This window comes from Rattus norvegicus, chromosome 8 (assembly GCF_021556685.1).
Source record: "Rattus norvegicus strain SHRSP/BbbUtx chromosome 8, alternate assembly SHRSP_T2T, whole genome shotgun sequence".
Taxonomy (NCBI): Eukaryota; Metazoa; Chordata; class Mammalia; order Rodentia; family Muridae; genus Rattus; species Rattus norvegicus.
Genome location: NC_141541.1, coordinates 59,394,413 through 59,413,132, shown reverse-complemented (window position 1 = coordinate 59,413,132; position 18,720 = coordinate 59,394,413). Strand labels below are relative to the sequence as shown.

Here is an 18,720-nt window from a genome sequence, read left to right as displayed (position 1 = left end):
TCTGAGAGATCTCAGGAGCCCAGGTTAGTTGAGACTGCTGGTCCTCCTACAAGGTCGCCCTCCTCCTTCTCAGTGTCTTCCAGCTTTTTCCTAATTCAAGCAGAGGGGTCAGCTGCTTCTGTCCATTGGTTGGGTGCACATATCTGCATCTGACTCTTTCAGCAGCTTGTGGGGTCTTTCAGAGGGCAGTCATGATAGGCCCCATTTGTGAGCACTCCATAGCCTCAGCTGACTCCACTCTTGGCTATTAACTTAAATTTCTCTATACTTTTCTTGTGTCTCGTCTTACTAATAACATCCATTGCCTTGGTTGGACTTTCAGTTTTAATTACTCTGTCTGTGTTATAGACTAAGCACCGATCCAGGGACCCAGAACAGTTAGTGAGACAGTCGAGTCATAAGTCAGAGCTAAATTCAAGCCTGCTAATTCTGTAGATTACTCTCCAGCTATGAAGACCCCGAATGAGAGGCACACATGTCCACATTCTGTAATGCGCATTAGTGCAGAAGTATAACTCTTACCCTAAAATTAATTCAAGAAATGCCAATGACTTGACTACTTGAGAATATATCTGTAGATATACTGTATTTACTGGAACTAGCAAATTCAACAAAAGCAATCAAGCATGAATTCAGGCTAGATCACAAAATTGGGGGCTACAAAATTGGGCACCATGGAGCTTCCAGTGAAATCATCCACTGACCACACCAAAGCTGGCATGGCTGTCCCAGAATGATCCAGGGCAGAGGTCAACCTGAAGAGTCACGGTGACGTCACTGAAGCGTGTGATGACGGACATCCTGCCATGGCTTCCTAGAAGGAAATGCCATGATCTTGAGCAGCTCTAAACAGTTCTACCTCAGCCAGGGACTTAGGGTTCCTGTGGCACTCCTCTCTCACCGATACCAAACCAAAATCCTCAGAGACTTCCCAGGTCCGTGAACAGCAGGCTTTGCATGGACAGTGGATGGAGTGAGGACCAGCCTCCACCTCCATCTGTAATCCTTGACACGGTAGGGCTAGCTTCCTCACTCCCAACATTCCACTGTTGCTCCACCCCTCCTCCCTTTCTCCTAACTCCAGGTTTACCTGGTCCTTAATAGTGGGAAACTCAACATTGGCCACAGCACAGCCTCCTCTATCCTATGAAGCCAGAAGGTCCTGAGTCTATGTCTGTTTTAGTTTGAACTGAGCAAGGGAAGATAGCCTGCGTACTGCAAAACCACAGAGGGAGAAAGACCCAGAAAACACACTAGTTAACACTTCTGAGCTATGTTTTCCAATCAATTAAAAAGAAATCTAACCCTATCCACCCATGATGCCGTGTTCTTTGAAAGAAGATGATTTGAAAACAATTGTGACTCAATCTGAAAATGTTCATACAGGATGCAATGCAGAGAGTAACACACAAAACAGCCATCATGGCCAAACAGGAGAATTCTGTGAGTTGGAGTAAACTGATGTCATCTAGAGACAGCAGAAGAGGGAGTTGTAGTTGGGCAGGGTTAAGGTCACTATTGGTGTCCAATGACCAAGCAAGGAAAGTAAGCACTTGGGCAAGAGGACACAAGAGTCATCTGTATCCTTGTCTCAGCTATACCCTAATCTAGCCCTCCCATCTTCCAAAAGCCTTCTTCTCCTCAAGTAAATAAAGGGTAGATGGCCAAGCCACCCAACCAAGGGCCAAGGTGCGCTCTGTATTGTCTTGGAGCCTTCCCTCACCTGGCTTGCCCCATACTCAGAAAAGATGAGACATAACAGAAAACCACATGCTCAGTTTTCACTCCCAGTTCTCCCAGTTTCACCCCCAGTTTTGTATTTGGGCATTGCTATACCAAAATGCCTTACTCTGGCTAACTTATTAATAGAATTTTATTCCCTATAGTCCTAGATGCTGGTTAAATCCAAGTTCAAGCACCAGTGTCTGCCGAGGGACTTCTTCATGCCCCGTGTGTCAGGAGAGGTAAACACTGTCCACTTACATGCCAGACAGAAGACTGAAGGGCACAGGACATGGGGGCCTTTTAGTTTCTCGGAGCTCAAGCAAACTAATAAGAATGCTAATCCCATCTATGTGGGAGGAGCTAACTGGACCATGTCCTCCCCTCCAGCCTCCCCCTTAAACTCCTCCACACTGGCTCTGGGTTCTGACACAGTAGGTTTTAGATGGACACACACAGTCCCATCCTCTTTAGTTTCCTTGCTGAGGCTTGGAAGAATGATGCAAAAAGAGGAAGGGGATGGAGTATCTGCTGCTTTCTTCTAAGCCTGGGTAAGGGGCCCTAGGGTCATCAAAGCCAGGCAGCTCTTTCTATCATGGGAGGTAGCTGCTGTCTATCATTTTCAACTACAGCCCCTGGCGTCTATGGTGGGACATTAGGAGAGGAGCCACCCAACAACGTTCTTTAGCAAGCTTCAACAGAAACATACAAAGGCTTTAAAAATAAACAAATTGGACAAAATGTTTCCACCACAGAACCCAGAGTGCAAATCTGTGCATCAGAAATGAAGGAGAGACCGCATGGTTTTCTTTTATGTGCCACAGAATTTATTCTCTGTAGGAAGAGAGTTACTATGTTGCCCTAGCTGGAACCCTCTCTGTAGACCAGGTTGTTCTCAACCACACAGAACTCTGCTTGCCTCTGCCACCCAAGTGCTGGGATTAAAGGTGGGTGCAAACCTTTTCCCCAGCTAAAAAAGCTAACAGCCACTAAGCAGCAAGAAACACACACGGAAGATTTCAGAACCCTCCTCTGACCCATGGGGGGAGGGGCACATTCGGAATTCCTGGGACAGGAGTGAGGACTCTGTTCTCTTTCATTCTCTAGCCACTACTTTGCTCCAACAATCAGTCAGCAAGACACTAAATGAAGGACAGCCTGAGGTCCCCAAAGCACAAAGCTGTAAGGGGAAGAGAATTGTTCTAAGGAAAGTACAGGTTAGGCCCAATGTGGGTTCCAAAGAGACAGTGGGGCAATATGAAGGCCATTTTATGATGTGGTTCACACTAGCTGACTCCTGACATCTAGCACTCCATGCCTCTCTGCTCACTTGAATATCACCCATACTAACTCCAGGAACGGATGAATTTGTCACATACAGAAGGAAGTGGGCCCTCTTTATGGCTGTAACTGCAGATGCATTCCTTAGCGGTGTCTCACCACATTCGAAACCAACAAGCACAGTACCTGGCCAGAGGAAACACTACATGAATACTTCCAAAGGAAGTGATCTCAAGGGTTATATATCTAACAAAGCAGGAGTGAGTGTGTGTGTGTGTGTGTGTGTGTGTGTGTGTGTGTGTGTGTGTCTGTGTGTGTCTGTGTGTGTCTGTGTGTGTCTGTGTGTGTCTGTGTGTGCTCATGCGCGCTTATGTAAAAAGAAAAACTTGCCAGTTAGATGTGCACTAGTTGCAAGAGGAGTAAGGGCAAGGGTCAGGGGGAACCTGGAGCAGCCAGCCTTGGGTGTTATCTTGAGGAGCTTCTGCCTCCCAAGGGTCAGCTGGAAGAAGTTCAAACCCAAAGAACAGGCTGCTCTTCCCATACTAGATTGTTCGTCAAATGCAGGGTTGTCCCTGACCAGAAGGCAAGAAGGCACATCATACCAGAGCTCCGTCTAGGAGAAAAGGCTAGATGCTATCTTGTGAGTGTCCCCACGATAAGCCAGAGCCTCTCGGGGGCTGGAGTTTGCTCCGTTCCATCTAGTCTGTAACTTGGAGCATGCTAATAAATGATAGTCCTGTTTTCGGAGTTCAACAGCTCCATCTGGTTACCAGTCTTCTCCCTTCGTTCAGTAGAGAAAGGGGGCGGGGTACTCAGCAGTGAACGGTGGGAAATGCCTTCCTTTCCTGCAGCCACTCACGATGGACCACTCAGGTTGGTTTCCAGAATTTAAAGGAAGAGTCCACACCCTCCGTGTCTCTGCAGTTATCAGAAAGGTCTTCCAGCTGCCAAGCAAGCCCTCCGGTGAGCTACGTATAGAGTTGAGGCGTCACCTTGTGGCTAACGCTGGAAGTACATGCAGATGTGACTCAGGAGAAACATCTTCCACAGCAGGAAGAAGAAACAAAACCAAAACCTACCCCAAGTTCAGGGCTGGTTTTTTTCAATTCCCTGTAGCTGATAGCTGCATACCATTAGATAATCCTTTTTTGTAAATGCCAACTTGTTCCAGGACTGTAATTTTGCCCAATATGTCGGCCCCAAAGCAAGGACTAGATAGAAACAGGCACTCTAAACCCCATGCCTTAGTCATTTCCTCTGACAGGGTGTTCAGCCATAGACCACTTCAAGCTTAGAATCATCCTGAATATCTGTGGACCCTACTTAGCATCTACAGGAAAGTAAGTCCATGCAGACACTGCTAACGCAGCGGGGGTGGGAGTGGTACAAACCAGAAAAAAAAACATTTTTGGCAGAGCACAGATTTCTGTGAGGCTTATTTGGAATGTGTTAGGGAAGAAAGGGCCCTCTTCCTGTGGTTTCAAGTGCTGGCAAATATTAACCTTGCCCCTTGACACAGTTTAAGGAGCACCTTGAAGGGACCTGGCCTAGCAGGGCTGAGGTGACTCATCCGGGGCTGAAGCTCTAAGGTCAATCCCATGTCCTTGGGGGAAGGTTGGAAGGGCAGGTCAGTGGGTCCCAAGGACTCTACCAGAATGACGATCTGGATGGGGCATGGGAATGGGGAGCTTTATTAAAGATACCTGGGAGATACAGCCTGAGGGAACTGGATACAGGCATACAATACAGTTTCTAGAACTCCAAGTAACGTTCCTGACTTAGTGTCAGATGGGGATGAGGCAGTTAAACCGTAAAGCCAATCTTGGGTGGTTTAGCTGGATTTGTACCTAACAGCTGATCCGGATGCACCATAGTTTCCCGTGAATGAGCCTTCAGATGTTCCCATCTGTCCCCGGGATTTGTCACACCCCAGGCTCTGGAAAATCCACCTTTCAGACAAAGGCAGGGAAAGGCGTAATTCTTCCTTTTCAGGCCAATCTAGGGTGAAGACAATTTTCTCTCTCCTTCCTGTTCTCATCCATCCTGATGGCAGACACTGCCCATCCTCTACATTGTTTCTTTTTCTCATCTTTGCATTTATTCTTCAAGGTAGCTCTTACCTGGACTGGGGCACTGCTTTCTCCCAAGTTTTCTAAGCTGAACTGAAAGCCTAGTTTCACTAGGGGCCATACAGTCTTACTGGTCAGTCACTTTTGGACTCTTAGTTACATGTCAGACCTCTGCCATAGTTAAAAGGTACTCGTTCTTAATCTCTATCTCTCTTTCTCTTTCTTTCTCTCTCTCTTTCTCTCTCTCTCTTTCTCTGTGTGTGTGTCCACTCATCTCTCTCCCTCCTTCTCTCTGTCTCCTGCCTCACTCCCTTCTCTCCCCCTTCTTTCTTGTCTGTCTCCTGTATGTCTCTATCCTTCCCTCTTCTCTCTCTCTCTCTCTTTCTCTCTCTCTCTCTTTCTCTTTCTCTCCCTCCCTTCCTCCTTCCCTCCCCCACTTTTGAGTGTGAATGAGAGAGTGCGTGTGTGTGTGTGTGTGTGTGTGTGTGTGTGTGTGTGTGTGCTTCTCTTTCTTTCCCAATAACAAACAGCTCAGTCCACTGAAAATCTCCCTAAGCTGCTCCTGAAGATCCAAAGCAGCAGGATCTCCATGACACAGGGCAACAACAGAAAATCTGAGAGGAGTCTGGGTGGGGCTCCAGTATTGATAGTGTAGCAGAAACCACAGGCCTAGAAACAGACCAATGACTCATTGCACTGAACATCTGCAAGTGAAGAAGTGTGGGTAACAGGGTACACTGTGGGACACACTGTGACACACTACAGCTTCCATGACAAGACGTTTTTATTCTCTCTTATTTGAGGGGTAGGGTTTTCGAGGGCAAAGGGCAGATGCAAAGGGATGGGGAGGTGGGTAGGATTGGAGTGCATGATGTGAAAGTTACAAAAAAAATCAATAAAAAGTTACAGAAAAGAATTCTCCCTAAACTTACTTGGCTCACAGGGCTACCCCTAGGTCTTCACTTACTTGCTATGCACAGTTGACTGGAGTCCCAGAGAAGAAGGAACAACTGAGCTCTACTTTGTCTGTGCTGAAAGGGTCATTTGGTTTGTGCTTCCTGAACAAGTTATGGTGCTGTAAAAAGAAGCCCTGGATTACAGGATCTAAAAGTCCCTCTCTAATTGCAGTTCAGAAAAGGTGGTGAGCCGTTTGTTTTTGTTTATCTGAGCACAATCCTTTAGAGAATTTTTTCTTCACCTTGATCTAGAGAAATTTTCTCACATTAAATATTTGAACACCTCCTGCATTCCACTGGCAACAGGTATACTCATCCTTAGGATGCATGATCTAGTAGGAAGTCCAAGAGAGTGAATGGATACAGTTCCACCAAGAAAATTAGGTACAGTAGAAACATCTATAGAGATTAAATGGGGGGGGTTAACTCTTGATCCAGGAGAACAGGGGGCACTTGCTCTACGAGACCTAACTGAAAGGACAGGCTCTTGGGAGGGACAAGAAGAGGCTGTCAGCACTAGAAAGTGCTGTGAACCAGGTGTGGCGCTTGGAGATGGAGGTGAGTGTGGGAAGCCAATAGGAGGAATAATACAGGCCACCAGGCAAACATCTGGCATCACTGTGTCACCGGGGAGGACCCAGATACCAGGCTGAGACCTAGTCTTCACTTAGGGGCCTTGGGAGTCATTTGGGGCTCCTTTTGGAGAGTAGACAGCAGAGCTGTAGGATGACTAGGGTGGACTGAATAGAAATGCTGATGATGGAAGATGAAGGAATCCACAAGCCAGGAAAGGGAAAGCAGGCTGGAGCATGATAAGGGACACCATTTAGGTTTTAGTTAACTCCAGATGTAGTCAAGTTGACAACCATACCAATAATTAGAAAATTGAAGAGGAGGTTCTAGAAGAAGGGGAGAGGGAGAGAAAATGAAGGCAAGCAAAAGGAGAAGTAAGAGGAGAGAGAGGAAGAAATGGAGAAAGGATGGAAAGGAAAGTATTGCTTCCTGAACATGTTGGCGGGTTGGTTGTGAACCTGGCACAACCCAGAATCAATCACTTGGAAAGAGTGTCTCAGTGAAGGGTTGTCTAGATCAACTGGGCCAGTCATCTATGAAGAGTTACCTTGAATGCTTTCTCTGGTGTGGGAAGACCTAGCCTAAAGGCGGGCAGTACCCTTCCCTGATTTGGGACCCTGGAATGCATGAGTAGAGAAAGCTAGCTGGGTACTGAGTCAGCACACCTCTCTCTCTCTCTCTCTCTCTCTCTCTCTCTCTCTCTCTCTCTCTGTGTGTGTGTGTGTGTGTGTGTGTGTGTGTGTGTGTGTGTGTGTGTGTGAGTGTGCTTGACTGTGGATGGGATGTGACTAGCTGCTTCAGGTTCCCGCTGCCTTGATTGCCCTGCAATGATGGACTGCAACGTGGATTGTCAATGGAAATAAATGCTTATGAAACCAGGACACTGAACATTTAGGAGAGGAGAGATTTTGATGTTTATCAAAACCACAAAAAATGTTAAATGATAAACAGGTCCCTGAAGTTTAAGTACCTATAGACAAGGGACACTGCCCACTCTACATTCTGGTCCCTCGCTCAGTACTGTGTACTCCACAGCAGTCAGCCCACAATGACATGCCTCTTGCTGTTTTCTTGCACACACACAGTGTAGTAACTTTTACATCACCATGATCAACTATCTGACAGAAACACTGAAGTGGGGAAGAGTTTGTTGCAGCCCCTGGTCTTAGAAGTGGGAATGATAAAGCAGAGCGTTTATTGTTGTAGTCAGGAAGGAGATGAAGAGAGACAGAAGGGAGTAGAGTCAACATGGATCTACACTGCAGTGACTTATATCCTTTAGCAAGACCCAAACTCCTAACTTTCCAGAACTTCCCAAAATAGAACCAGCAATGTCACCCTGGCTTTCAAGCTCAAGGGCCATTTTATAGACAAGCCCAACAAACACTGAGTGACCTATGGAAATTACCTTGTTTTTCTTATTGGAAAAAATGAGTTGGGGACATCAGCATTTGAACTAAGAAATCTTATGAAGATTTTCTTATTTCATGAGCTCTAAGCTACATATGAGTTCATGTTTCCTCATTCCCAAGATAGAGGTCATGCTGTTTTCTAACTAGCAGCTAAGATGTAGCTGTCCCTGCCTGCGTCACTGTGTGGCTACCTCGGGTGGCTGACCACATGACTCTCCAAACTGAAACTCTTTTGAGGTTAAAAGAAGGACACCAGGTGACACATTGTGATAAATATAAATGGGGACTGCCCCAGGAAACCTGGACAGACAGTCACCCTAGCTATGTCTTTGTAATTGCAATGAAAGTTGTCTAAAAATCTTGTATGGTGTCAAAACGTTTTTTTAAAGAGTACATTAGGATAAACTTGTCATTAGAAGTGTCGTGTCATGGCTAGAGAGATGACTCAGGGGTTAAGAAAACATGCTCTCTTCTAGAGCAGCCACGTTGAGTTCCCAGCACCCTTATCGGGTGGCTCACAAACTCCACGGGGATTTGACACCTGCTTCTGATCTCCATGAGCACACACACACATCTGTCATATACACACATATACACATCAATGCTACACACCTAGAAATATATGAAGACAACCCTGGGCATATTCCTAAAAGGACGGGCTGGGGGGAGGGGGAGCTCCCCAAATGTTGGTCAGGCTATGTGTAAGAACAGAAACTTTGTGTATAGATCAAAACCCACCTTATTTAGTAACGCATAATAATAATCTGGAATCTGAAGTGTTCAGGAAGCCCTCATGGGCACTGCATGCGTTGTATGAAACCATCAGTGTAATAATGCATGTATGTCTGGTGTTCAGGACTAAAGCTGCAGTGAGGTAGAGCCACACAAGCAGAAACACCTTGGGTTCATTGGGCTTTTGGTTTTTAGTTGAATGTTTGGTTTTCTGTGTTATGGGGCTGTGGAGAAGAAATGGGAAAGGAAGTAAGGGAGAAGGGAAAAGGGAAAGGGTGTATTACAAACCACGCACAAGAAAGGACAGCATTTCTACAGTTCTCATATCAGTAAAATCATCTGTGTGTGTGTGTGTGTGTGTGTGTGTGTGTGTGTGTGTGTGTGTGTGTGTGTGTGTATGCAAGTAAACCATGAGACAAAAAGTATATTTGTGGCTCAATATTAAGATCTCTGCAGAACTGTCTTGGGCACCATGTGCGGGAAGAGTGCTTTGGTTCGAGACTACTATAAATAAAGCAGAGGATACAAAAAGCTGCAGCTTCCTTGAGCAACGCTGAGCAGGGCTGAAGATTTGTCAGCTGGTAGAGTGCTTGCCAACCATGCACAAAGCTGGGTCTGATCCCAGCATTGCATCAACCCAGCTGTAGTACATGCCTGTAATCCCATCCCCGGAGAGGCAGAAGTAAAACCAGAAGTTTAAGGCCAGTCTAGGATACAATAGACCTCTCAAAAATAAGTAAATAAAACAAGTATTTGAGTGATTTGAGTGATACCTACTGTAGAAGCCATCAGCCCTTTGGATTTAAGAACATATGGAAGGGACTCTTTACAGGATAAATTACCAGGTACAACCACCTACTATTCTGACTGGGGAAGTCTGGCATAGACAAGTGATTCTGGGAAAAGTGGCCCAAAATCCACAGGAGAAACTGATGTTTGGAAGAAAGCAATGATAGACAGGTAGGAAGAAAGGATAGATTCAGATCACGGATAGCCTTAACAACTTGCTAAGAAGGTTGGTCTTTGTTCTGTCAGCAGTAGGAACCCATAACTGTGTTAAGATTGTTATACTCTGGTTGGAATTTTTCAATTAATCCAGGCTCTTTTAATAGTCTGATGTTTTAAGGACCCTACAGGAACAAATTCATAACAATATGACTATGAATTACTGACTGGGAGAGTCCACAAGATGAGTCCGTATGGTTGCTAGACTTCCCCTGCTTGGGGAAGAATACAAGTCACAAGGATCTGTGCAGTCATGAAACAGAGAAATCAAGACAAGTTTTGCCCTTTTTGGTTCTCTCCTAGACATTCAGAAATCACAAATGGTACATCCCAGGAGAAAAATGAGCACTGACTTAGAGTATACAAATTTGCACCTCAGAAAATTCCAGAAGCTCTTTTCATCTGCAGCTGTCTCGCCTGTGTAACAGACCTAAAGTCTTATGCTCTCAGAACCTCTTCATTCTCTTACAAAGTATCTATCACAGTGGTTCTCAGCCTGTGGGTCCCCTTTGGGGTCAAAGGACCCTTTCACAGGGGTCACATCACAGATATCCTGCTTAGCAGATGTTTATACTATGATTCAGAACAGTAACAAAATTATAGTTTTAAAGTAGCAATGAAAATAATTTTACGGTTGGGGAGTCAGCACAACATGAGGAACTGCCTTAAAGGGTCACAGCCCTAGGAAGGTTGAGAACCACTGCCCTAGGACAAACAGTTGTTCTAGATTCCTTTGATCTTGCTCAGGTCCTTGAGAAGCATCGGACGATGCCTGTGCGGACCAATGAAACATCCCTTGTGCAAATCTAGAATGACTAGGGAAGAATTGCAGAAGATGCCTAGTCCTAGCCTTGTTTAGAAGAGAAGACAAAAATCAAAACCAGATCAAGCAGCAACTGTGTGGATATTTAAAGATGCTTGAGGAAATGCTGAAATACCTAAATTCTGTTGTCTTTCCATTTTTCTCCAAAGGAACTCGTAACAAGCACCAAGAAGATTTTCAGTGAAGAGGTTTGATTAGAGATGGTTCTCCAGGTACTGCTTTGAACTTCATTAGCTTCAGGGCTACATGGAAGAGACTTTTTAGGCAGCTTACGAATATTTGATGTGTGAATCTCTGCGGTAGCACACACATTTGTTTATAAATTAAAAATGATCTACATGTATTTAAATGGTCTGAGATTTTGTTTGCAAATAAAAATAGCTTCCTAACATTTTAACTGTGTTTGAAAAGTGTCCAGATTTTAAAAGTCTAAGTAAGACAGTCTAAGTAACCCAAATACAGCAGCAACTGGGCAATATGGAATTGTTCATACAACGCACTACTTTTTAAAGCCAACCCCTAATCGAAGAGATGGGAAAACACCACTGCTATTCATGAAGCAAATAATAGCCACCTTGTTTCCATAACAAACATTTAAGAGAGTTGTTTCCTAATGGAAACTCGTTGTTACTGAATAAAAATCCTTAGAGAAGGGGAAAAGTACCTTCATATATAATCTGCATTGGGGATGCAAATTGGAGAGAAACATACACCAAAGGATTTGCATTTAATCAAATCTAAAGCAAGTGACTTCAGAAGCATCGCTCAGTGTGCAGAAGTCTTCCCACCAGGAGCAGGCTAAGCTATCCAAGAGATCAGGACCCCTCGCTAAGGACATTTCTCAGAGGCCTGGCACTGTGGCACTACCCAGGATGGACAGCGGTGAGTTGATTACTACAATTAAAAACAATCTTCAGAAACCCTAATTCTTCATTCTGACTATAGTCTTAACATCATCTGACATAAAACTGCAATAGCCCTATCTAGCTAGAGCATACACAAGTATGAGAACAAAGGCAGAAGCCAACCGTTGGTGGTGGTCTTACAACTCTAGTCACAATGTACTGCTTGTAGATTTGATTTTGCTGTGTTGGCTTTAAGTGGCTATTCGTTCTGAGCAAGAAATCTACTCAAATGATTCTCACAAAATGGTGACCTGAATACTAGCACATCCTTTTCAAGAATAGTGGAACTTGGTTTTAAATGTAGTACTTTCTTGGAATTATACTTTCAATTATAAAGAAAGGAAAGAAAGATCCACATGTGTACAGGGCTTGGGCCATCTTTGGATATTCTGCTAATGTATGATAAGAAAGAGGTTTGAGAGTCATTTCATGAATGCAGAGTACATATAGGTCTCTCCTAGTTTGTTCATCCTGAACCGGTATGTGCTAGTGTTGACGTAGAATAGAATCCACCTGGTCAAGAACAAATCTGAGATGCCTTGATGTTAACCATATTAAGTGTTGATGAATGATAGAAGAAATACTTTTAAAATTCTTCATAAAGTACTTTGAACAATGACTTGATACATGTTAAGTGCTATATGGCTTTCAAATCTGATCCCAGAACCTAGGAAGTAGGATAGAGGTCTCAAGGGCAGCTGTCGACTTACGACATGGCCTTAACTAGCAGGAAAGCTCAGGGCTCACCCTGGAAAGGCTAGCAGGCAAGAGACAGATGAGAGAGGTAGTGAGTCATCACAGTGTGATGAAATGACTTCCACACAATCCTAGCACATCTAGTAGTTTGACTGTTCCTGTTTGAAATGTCCCATCTTTACTTTAAGCTGATGATGTCATGAGCTGTTGGCCTCATTTTCTGATTAATAAAGCGAACCTTTCTGGACTTGACGACTTTGAAACTTTTCAGCTCTGGTGGTCTCCTGGCAAAACAGCTAATGCTTCCTCTTCCCAGACCAGAAGCAGAGCCACACACTGTAAGCTTCTCACAGATGTGCAGCAAGCAGCAGCAGTGGTTCTGAGAGAGAATTTACCTTCCCCTCAGAGAGGCAGGCAGGGCCAGGGGGTGGGATGAGGAAAAGGTTCAACAAGACGGAGGGACAGTTAATCCAGACAATGACCAAGCACACTATATTATTGCTGTGCTGTCTTGGACATCAGTACCTCTCTCACAGTCAGAATCTGGGACAAGCACACAGGCTGTCCATCAGTAGTCTACCCATTGGGTATTCTTGCTTTGACTGGAGAACTATACGCAGTGTTCTGAGGAACTATAACTCAGAGAGCTGTGCCTGCTGACTGCCTCGTGCTGTTGTCAGGTTACAGAACTCAGACTGGAGCCCCTTTGCCGAAGTTGCTGGGGAGGTCTGCTTTGTTTCTTTCACCAAATCATCTCATTTCCCTACTTCTTGTCACCAGCACCTCCTTAGCCTCTCCAAAGAATTCAAAAGCAAGAAAATATATCTCAAAAAGTCATTAAAATATTAAAATAAGGACATGTTTCAAATATCATACATACATATAGTATAAGTAAAAATGCTTTGGGAGGGTCACAAAATTAATTATTAAATTATTAATAAAAATTATTAAACTAATCTTAGGATTATAAGCTTAGTTTGATTGAAATAGTAATTTTGAAAAACGATGTAAACAACAGCACCATTAAATCAAATTCTCTGAAGAAAAGGGAACCAGGGGACAGTGTGACAGAAACATTTGAGTACAGATTCATAGTCACAACCCTGCAGTGCCAACTTCTTTCCCAATTCTAAAGGATAAATTAATTACCGCTGACGAATTTGCTTGCGCTCTCTTTCTTGCTCTCTGGAAACACTCATCTTTGTTTTCCCAACAACCGATCTGAATGCAAGTTTGTATCTAGAGCATTTGAATAAAAACTCTCTGGCTCTCTGTGCTGACCCAGGTGTAGACTCTTTACATAGACACAGCACACAGAGAGGGGGAAACACCGGGAACATTCATGAACCCTGAGCATCACTCTGTCCAAAACAGGGAAGCTAGACTCTTCCGAAGGAAGAAAGCTATCCCAAGCAGGATTTGAAGAATGTATGCTAAGCGCCACCGATGTGCTGAAGTTTTAATGCACTCATCTGTACTGTTGTCAAAGTAGATGTTCACCTTGCCGTGCTGAGGCTACAAAGCTTGTTTATCTGGCTCTTCTTGTCTCCTCACCAGGCCTGCTCCCATGACACTCAAAACTGAGGGCTTCACCTCCATGTCCTGTGAAGTGACTCTTGCCCAAATTCTAAGAACTTTGGCAATCCCACTGGACTTTCTTAGGTTCATCAACCCCAGCTTCTCTAAAGTGCTACATCTCTATCAGTATCTATTTCTATTTCTATATCTATATCTATCATCTATATAGATAGATGAGGGAGATCTAGATAACTCAACAACTTGTATCTATATACGAATGTGTGTATACAACATGCTACCACACTAAACAATGCACGACTATACACACATACATACATACATACATACATACACACATACATACAATAACCATTTATTGAGCACCTACTAGGCACCAAGCATTTGAAATTGCTGGTTATCCTTTCTTCCCTAGCCTCCCTCTTTCTTTCGCCTCCCTGGTGCTTTCATCCTGATCCCACGCTGCTGTTCTGTGCTTCTGGGCCTTTCCCACAGTAGCCCTTCTGTGGATCTTTCTTGCTCTAAGCACCGGCGACTAAATATCCTATGTCCTCTCATTGCAAGTGCCTCTATGGAGAGCATTGTTTCCACGGACCTAACTATAAAAGTGTTCAAGACATACAGTGTCAACCCAGATCTAAATTCTTGTTTTATCTACAGGACACATTCACTTTTATTTGATTATATCCCCACAACCTCAGAGTCAACATATTCAAAATGTCCTTTCCCTATCCAAACCTTCATAGTTCGCTATTTGTATGTTTGTGTGTATACATATGCAGATGTGTGTGTGTGTGTGTGTGTGTGTGTGTGTGCCTGTCACTTTTAAAGCCCTCTTAAATCTGTCCTTTGTCATTCTTGCTGTGTCATGATGACTCCTCCTCTGTATCTTCGTCCTATACCTACGCTCGGACCCGCTCTCGGATTAATGCTTCAAATATTTTTTTTCAAATCTTCCAAAGCTATGACAGTGGTCATAATTCTCTGTTGAACATTTCAGTGACTTCTTCCATTTTATTTTCCAAATGTGCAGCACGTGTTTCAGTCAATTTCCAAATGCATAAAGGACAGTTGTCCAATAGCCTTTTGCCACCCAGTGACACCAGAGCCACCTTGATCTGCTTACGCATACTCTGTTTGCACAGGGATGAAACTGACAACTCATTTTCACGGCATGTTGCCATCACTAAGCAATGCATGACATTATATGCTTTTGGTGTATTTTTAATTTTTAGTTACATCTAAGCCTGTGCACTATTGGGGGGTCGAGGGGGAATGACATGGTGCTGCATCCACGTGAAGGTCAGAGGACAGCTTATAGGAGTCATTTCCCTCCTACCATAAGGGGGCTGGAGATTGAACTTGGGTTTCCAGGGCCGGCGGTAAGCATCTTTACTCACTGAGCCGTCTCACCAGATCAGTAATATAAGTACAGAGATCCATTTGATTATGTCAGCACTCCCATGAGTATTCACAGCAGCAGTGAAAAAGCCTTTCAACAGATACTTACCTAAAAGCCCAGAACGTGCAAGTCGCAGGCATCAGGGTGTACTAGTGAGAGCTCTACCCTCGTAGCAGAATGGAGCAGAAAGGGAACAATAATCTTTTAAATAGTGGGACTTTGTAAACTGGTGAGTCCTAAATGGAGATAAAAGTACAGAAGAGGAATCTGGAATGCCTTAAGGGGATGGTGCAACATTTAAAATGCTTTTATTGAGATGGCCTCACACTAGGACTCAGGAAGACAGGGCAGTCGGTCAGAGGGTAAAGGACAGAGGAAGACAAGGAGGTCAGCCATGGGGTAAAGGGGCAAAGGACAGAGGAGCTAACCTTCCAGCTCAGAGGCAGCAATATCCTCAGGTGAAAGCACTCTCGGTCGTTACAGAGCTGCACTCGAGTGCAGAGGAGGAGGGTCTTAGGAAATGAGACGAGAGGAGCCAGGAAACAGGGTCATCAGAGACTGGAGAAATGAGGAAGTGCTGTAGGGCTCTGAATACAGCTGGATTTTTTTTTAAAAGAACCACCCCTACCCACACCCCGCAGCCCGCACCCCACAGCCCGCACCCCGCACCCCCGCACCCCGCGCCCCGCACCCCGCGCCCCTGCTCTGACCGCTGTGAGGATAGACCAGGGCAGGGATGAAAGATGAAAGCAGGGAACCCATTAGAGCAGTGGTTCTCAACCTTCCTAATGCTTCAGCCCTTGAATATACTTCCTTGAATACAGATGTTATGGTGACCCCGACCATAAATGTATTCTCACTGCTACTTTATAACTGTGATTTTGTTACTGATATGAATCATAATATAAATATCTGTATATTTAATGGTCCTAAGTGACCATCGAAAGGGTGCTTCAAACCCCCAAAGGGGTCACAACCCACAGGTTGAAAACCACTGCATTAGCAGTCTACTAGACTAATTGCCGTGAGAGGAAAGTATTTCCTCTGGAAATAAAGAGAGTCGCGATTACCGATTCCATGGGTAGCATCCCCATGTACATCTAAACTAGGGTTTGTGGAGTGCCAGAGGAAGGAGAGTTAAGGGTGTGGTTGTAGAGCTTTAGGAATGAAAGGCAGTGAGGTTGGTATTGTCATCAACTAAGGGAGGTAAGCTTCCTGGTAAATAGGAGGAGAAGACAGTTTCTATTTGGACTTGGACAAGTTGAGCTCATCTGCTGGAGATGCACACAGAGATGGATACTAAAGTCTAAAGCTCAGGTTAGAACCCTGGGCTCACTGAAATTCTCCTAAGTACAGACCCATTTAAACGTAATAACTAAGAGTCCTTGCTATGCAGGATGGGGATCTGAATTTGAATCCCCAGCACCCACATTTAAAAAAAAGCAGGAAATGGCCCTGCACGTATGTTAACTCCAACACTCAAAGGGGCAGAGGGTTGTTGGGTCTTGCCGGCCACCAGGTTCAATGAGAGACCCTGTCTCAAAAGAATAAGGGAATGACAGACAGAGTAGGAGACCAGACATTCCCTCGCGATTACACACATACATCCACACACATTTTCACTATACTACAAACTATTTAATTAATGAATGAATTACAAAGTAAAACCACACCGATGCTTTACCCTTCTACATGACCATGGCTCCTTCCTGTCTCTTCTCTTTTGCCTACACATGTATGCTAGCCACACGGTCTTTTTCCTCCTAACCTATGAACACACTAAGTACACACTCAGACTCATGCCCTCCCACAAACCTTTGCTTGGACATCCAAAGTGCGCTCTGTTTCTGTCTCCCCTCACATGGAGAGATGTCTCACTGAGCTCACTAAAATGGGATCCTGCTGTGTGTATGAAACTTGTTTAATATCCCCTGTGGCATAAAACTCCACCCTTCCACTAAGTCAAGGCCCATAGGTACACACACCTGACTGATAACAAAATTTCAAAAGTTTTGATCTGGTTATTTTCTGTCTGCTAACTCCATTCAGCTGCTAGCTGTCATATGATTATTTTAAAAACTATTTACAAAACGCATGTTTGCCATAGGCTTTTTGGCATGCAAGTAAAATGGAAATTGCTAATTCAGATACAAATAACCAGTGTAAAAGTCCTTCAGAGAAAAGCAATGTCAATCAAGACTGTCTGCAAACACATGGGAATCCAGCCCAGACCCCTCGTCCTTCTCAAGCATGTTTGAGTCTGTGCCGTCCATGATCCAGAGTGCCTTCTTATTGCCCATGATGACTGCCAAACTTAGGGCTGCCTCTCCAACATGTACACATCCCACCACACACAGGAAAATCATACAGCTCTCCCTGGTGTGTGTAGTCAAGATTTTGCCACTTCTGAGGAGATCAGAATCACCTAAAGAGCTGGGCCACAGTCCTAGTGTTTCTGACTCGGTACTCTAGAGTAAGGCTTGGGAATCCTCATCCCTGACAAGTTCCTAGTTGCTGATGCTGAAGCTCCAGGAATTGCACAGTGAGAATTACATTACAGGATGTTTATTCTCAACTGGATTTCTCTACCTGGCTCTGACTCCTTCATTCCCACCATCAGGATCCCTATTAACGTTCCCTTTGCGGGTTACTCTTCTTTCACAGTGCAACTGACTTCATCACCCTGTCCCATGTGACCTCTCTTTATTCTCTTCTCAGAGGTCGAGAACTAACATGTGCTTTTATCCGAATTTATTTTTTTTTAAAGATTGACTTCTAGCACTTTTTACCTCTTTCAAAAAACTTGACTCTTTTCTTCTTATTCAATTATCCTTAATTCTTTGCTGCCCCTAAACACATACAGAGATGGGAAACCCAAGCAGCCTCGGAACTTCTCTGTGATCATCATCCAACCTCTACCACTCTTTACCTTCAAACCTCAAGAACAATTACCCCTACTCCCCTCACCTCCATCCCTCCCTTAACAGCCTCATTTGACTTCTAGGCTCCCCACAGAATCTCTTTTGCTAAGGTTTACACCAACCACTAAACTGAAAGCAAGGACTGCCCTTCTGTCCTCATCAATCTACTACATCAGAGAGCAGATGCTACATCTTTCTTTCTTGAAATGTCTGCCCCTAAAGTCTTGGTACTTCCGTCCACCATTTATTACTGGCTCTCCTCCCAGTGATCTTCCCTATCTTCTTGATAAAGTTCTCTCTTCCTCCTGTGAAACCTCTCCAACTGTGAGTGCAGCCTGGCTTCTATCATTAATCTTCTAGTCCAGGCCTGTGCATCAGGATACACAGATACACACTAGAATTTTATTCAGAAAAATTAATTATGTCATTTGCTGCAAAATGCATACTATTGGAGATCATTGTATTAAGGAGAGCAAGTTGAGCTCAGACAGATACATGTTGCATATTTCTCTCATTTACAGATCCTAGATTTTTTTTTATAGGTACAGACATTTATTCTTATATGTGATGTGAAAATAGCAACAAGACAGAAGGAAAGGAAATAGCAAGGTGAGAGGTGAAAAGAAGGGCATGAGGGGAAGGTGACCTTTATGAAAGTTATTAGTATGTATTATGAATACATGCCAA

General features: G+C 44.2%; 1 protein-coding gene across 2 annotated transcripts in view; it reads left to right on the top strand.

Moving 5' to 3' along the window:
- The first annotated feature begins 11,345 nt into the window (after window positions 1–11,345).
- The window catches only part of Pou2af2 (POU class 2 homeobox associating factor 2), a 40,859-nt gene continuing 33,484 nt past the window's right edge, over window positions 11,346–18,720 (top strand). Inside the window, exon 1 of one of the 2 annotated variants that reach the window (XM_087563354.1) lies at window positions 11,346–11,455. In XM_087563354.1, coding sequence (XP_087419480.1) covers window positions 11,446–11,455 — 10 coding nt within the window. In that variant the 5' untranslated portion in view covers window positions 11,346–11,445. The remainder of the gene's footprint in view (window positions 11,456–18,720) is intronic. The other variant, NM_001433385.1, reaches the window with a different exon arrangement.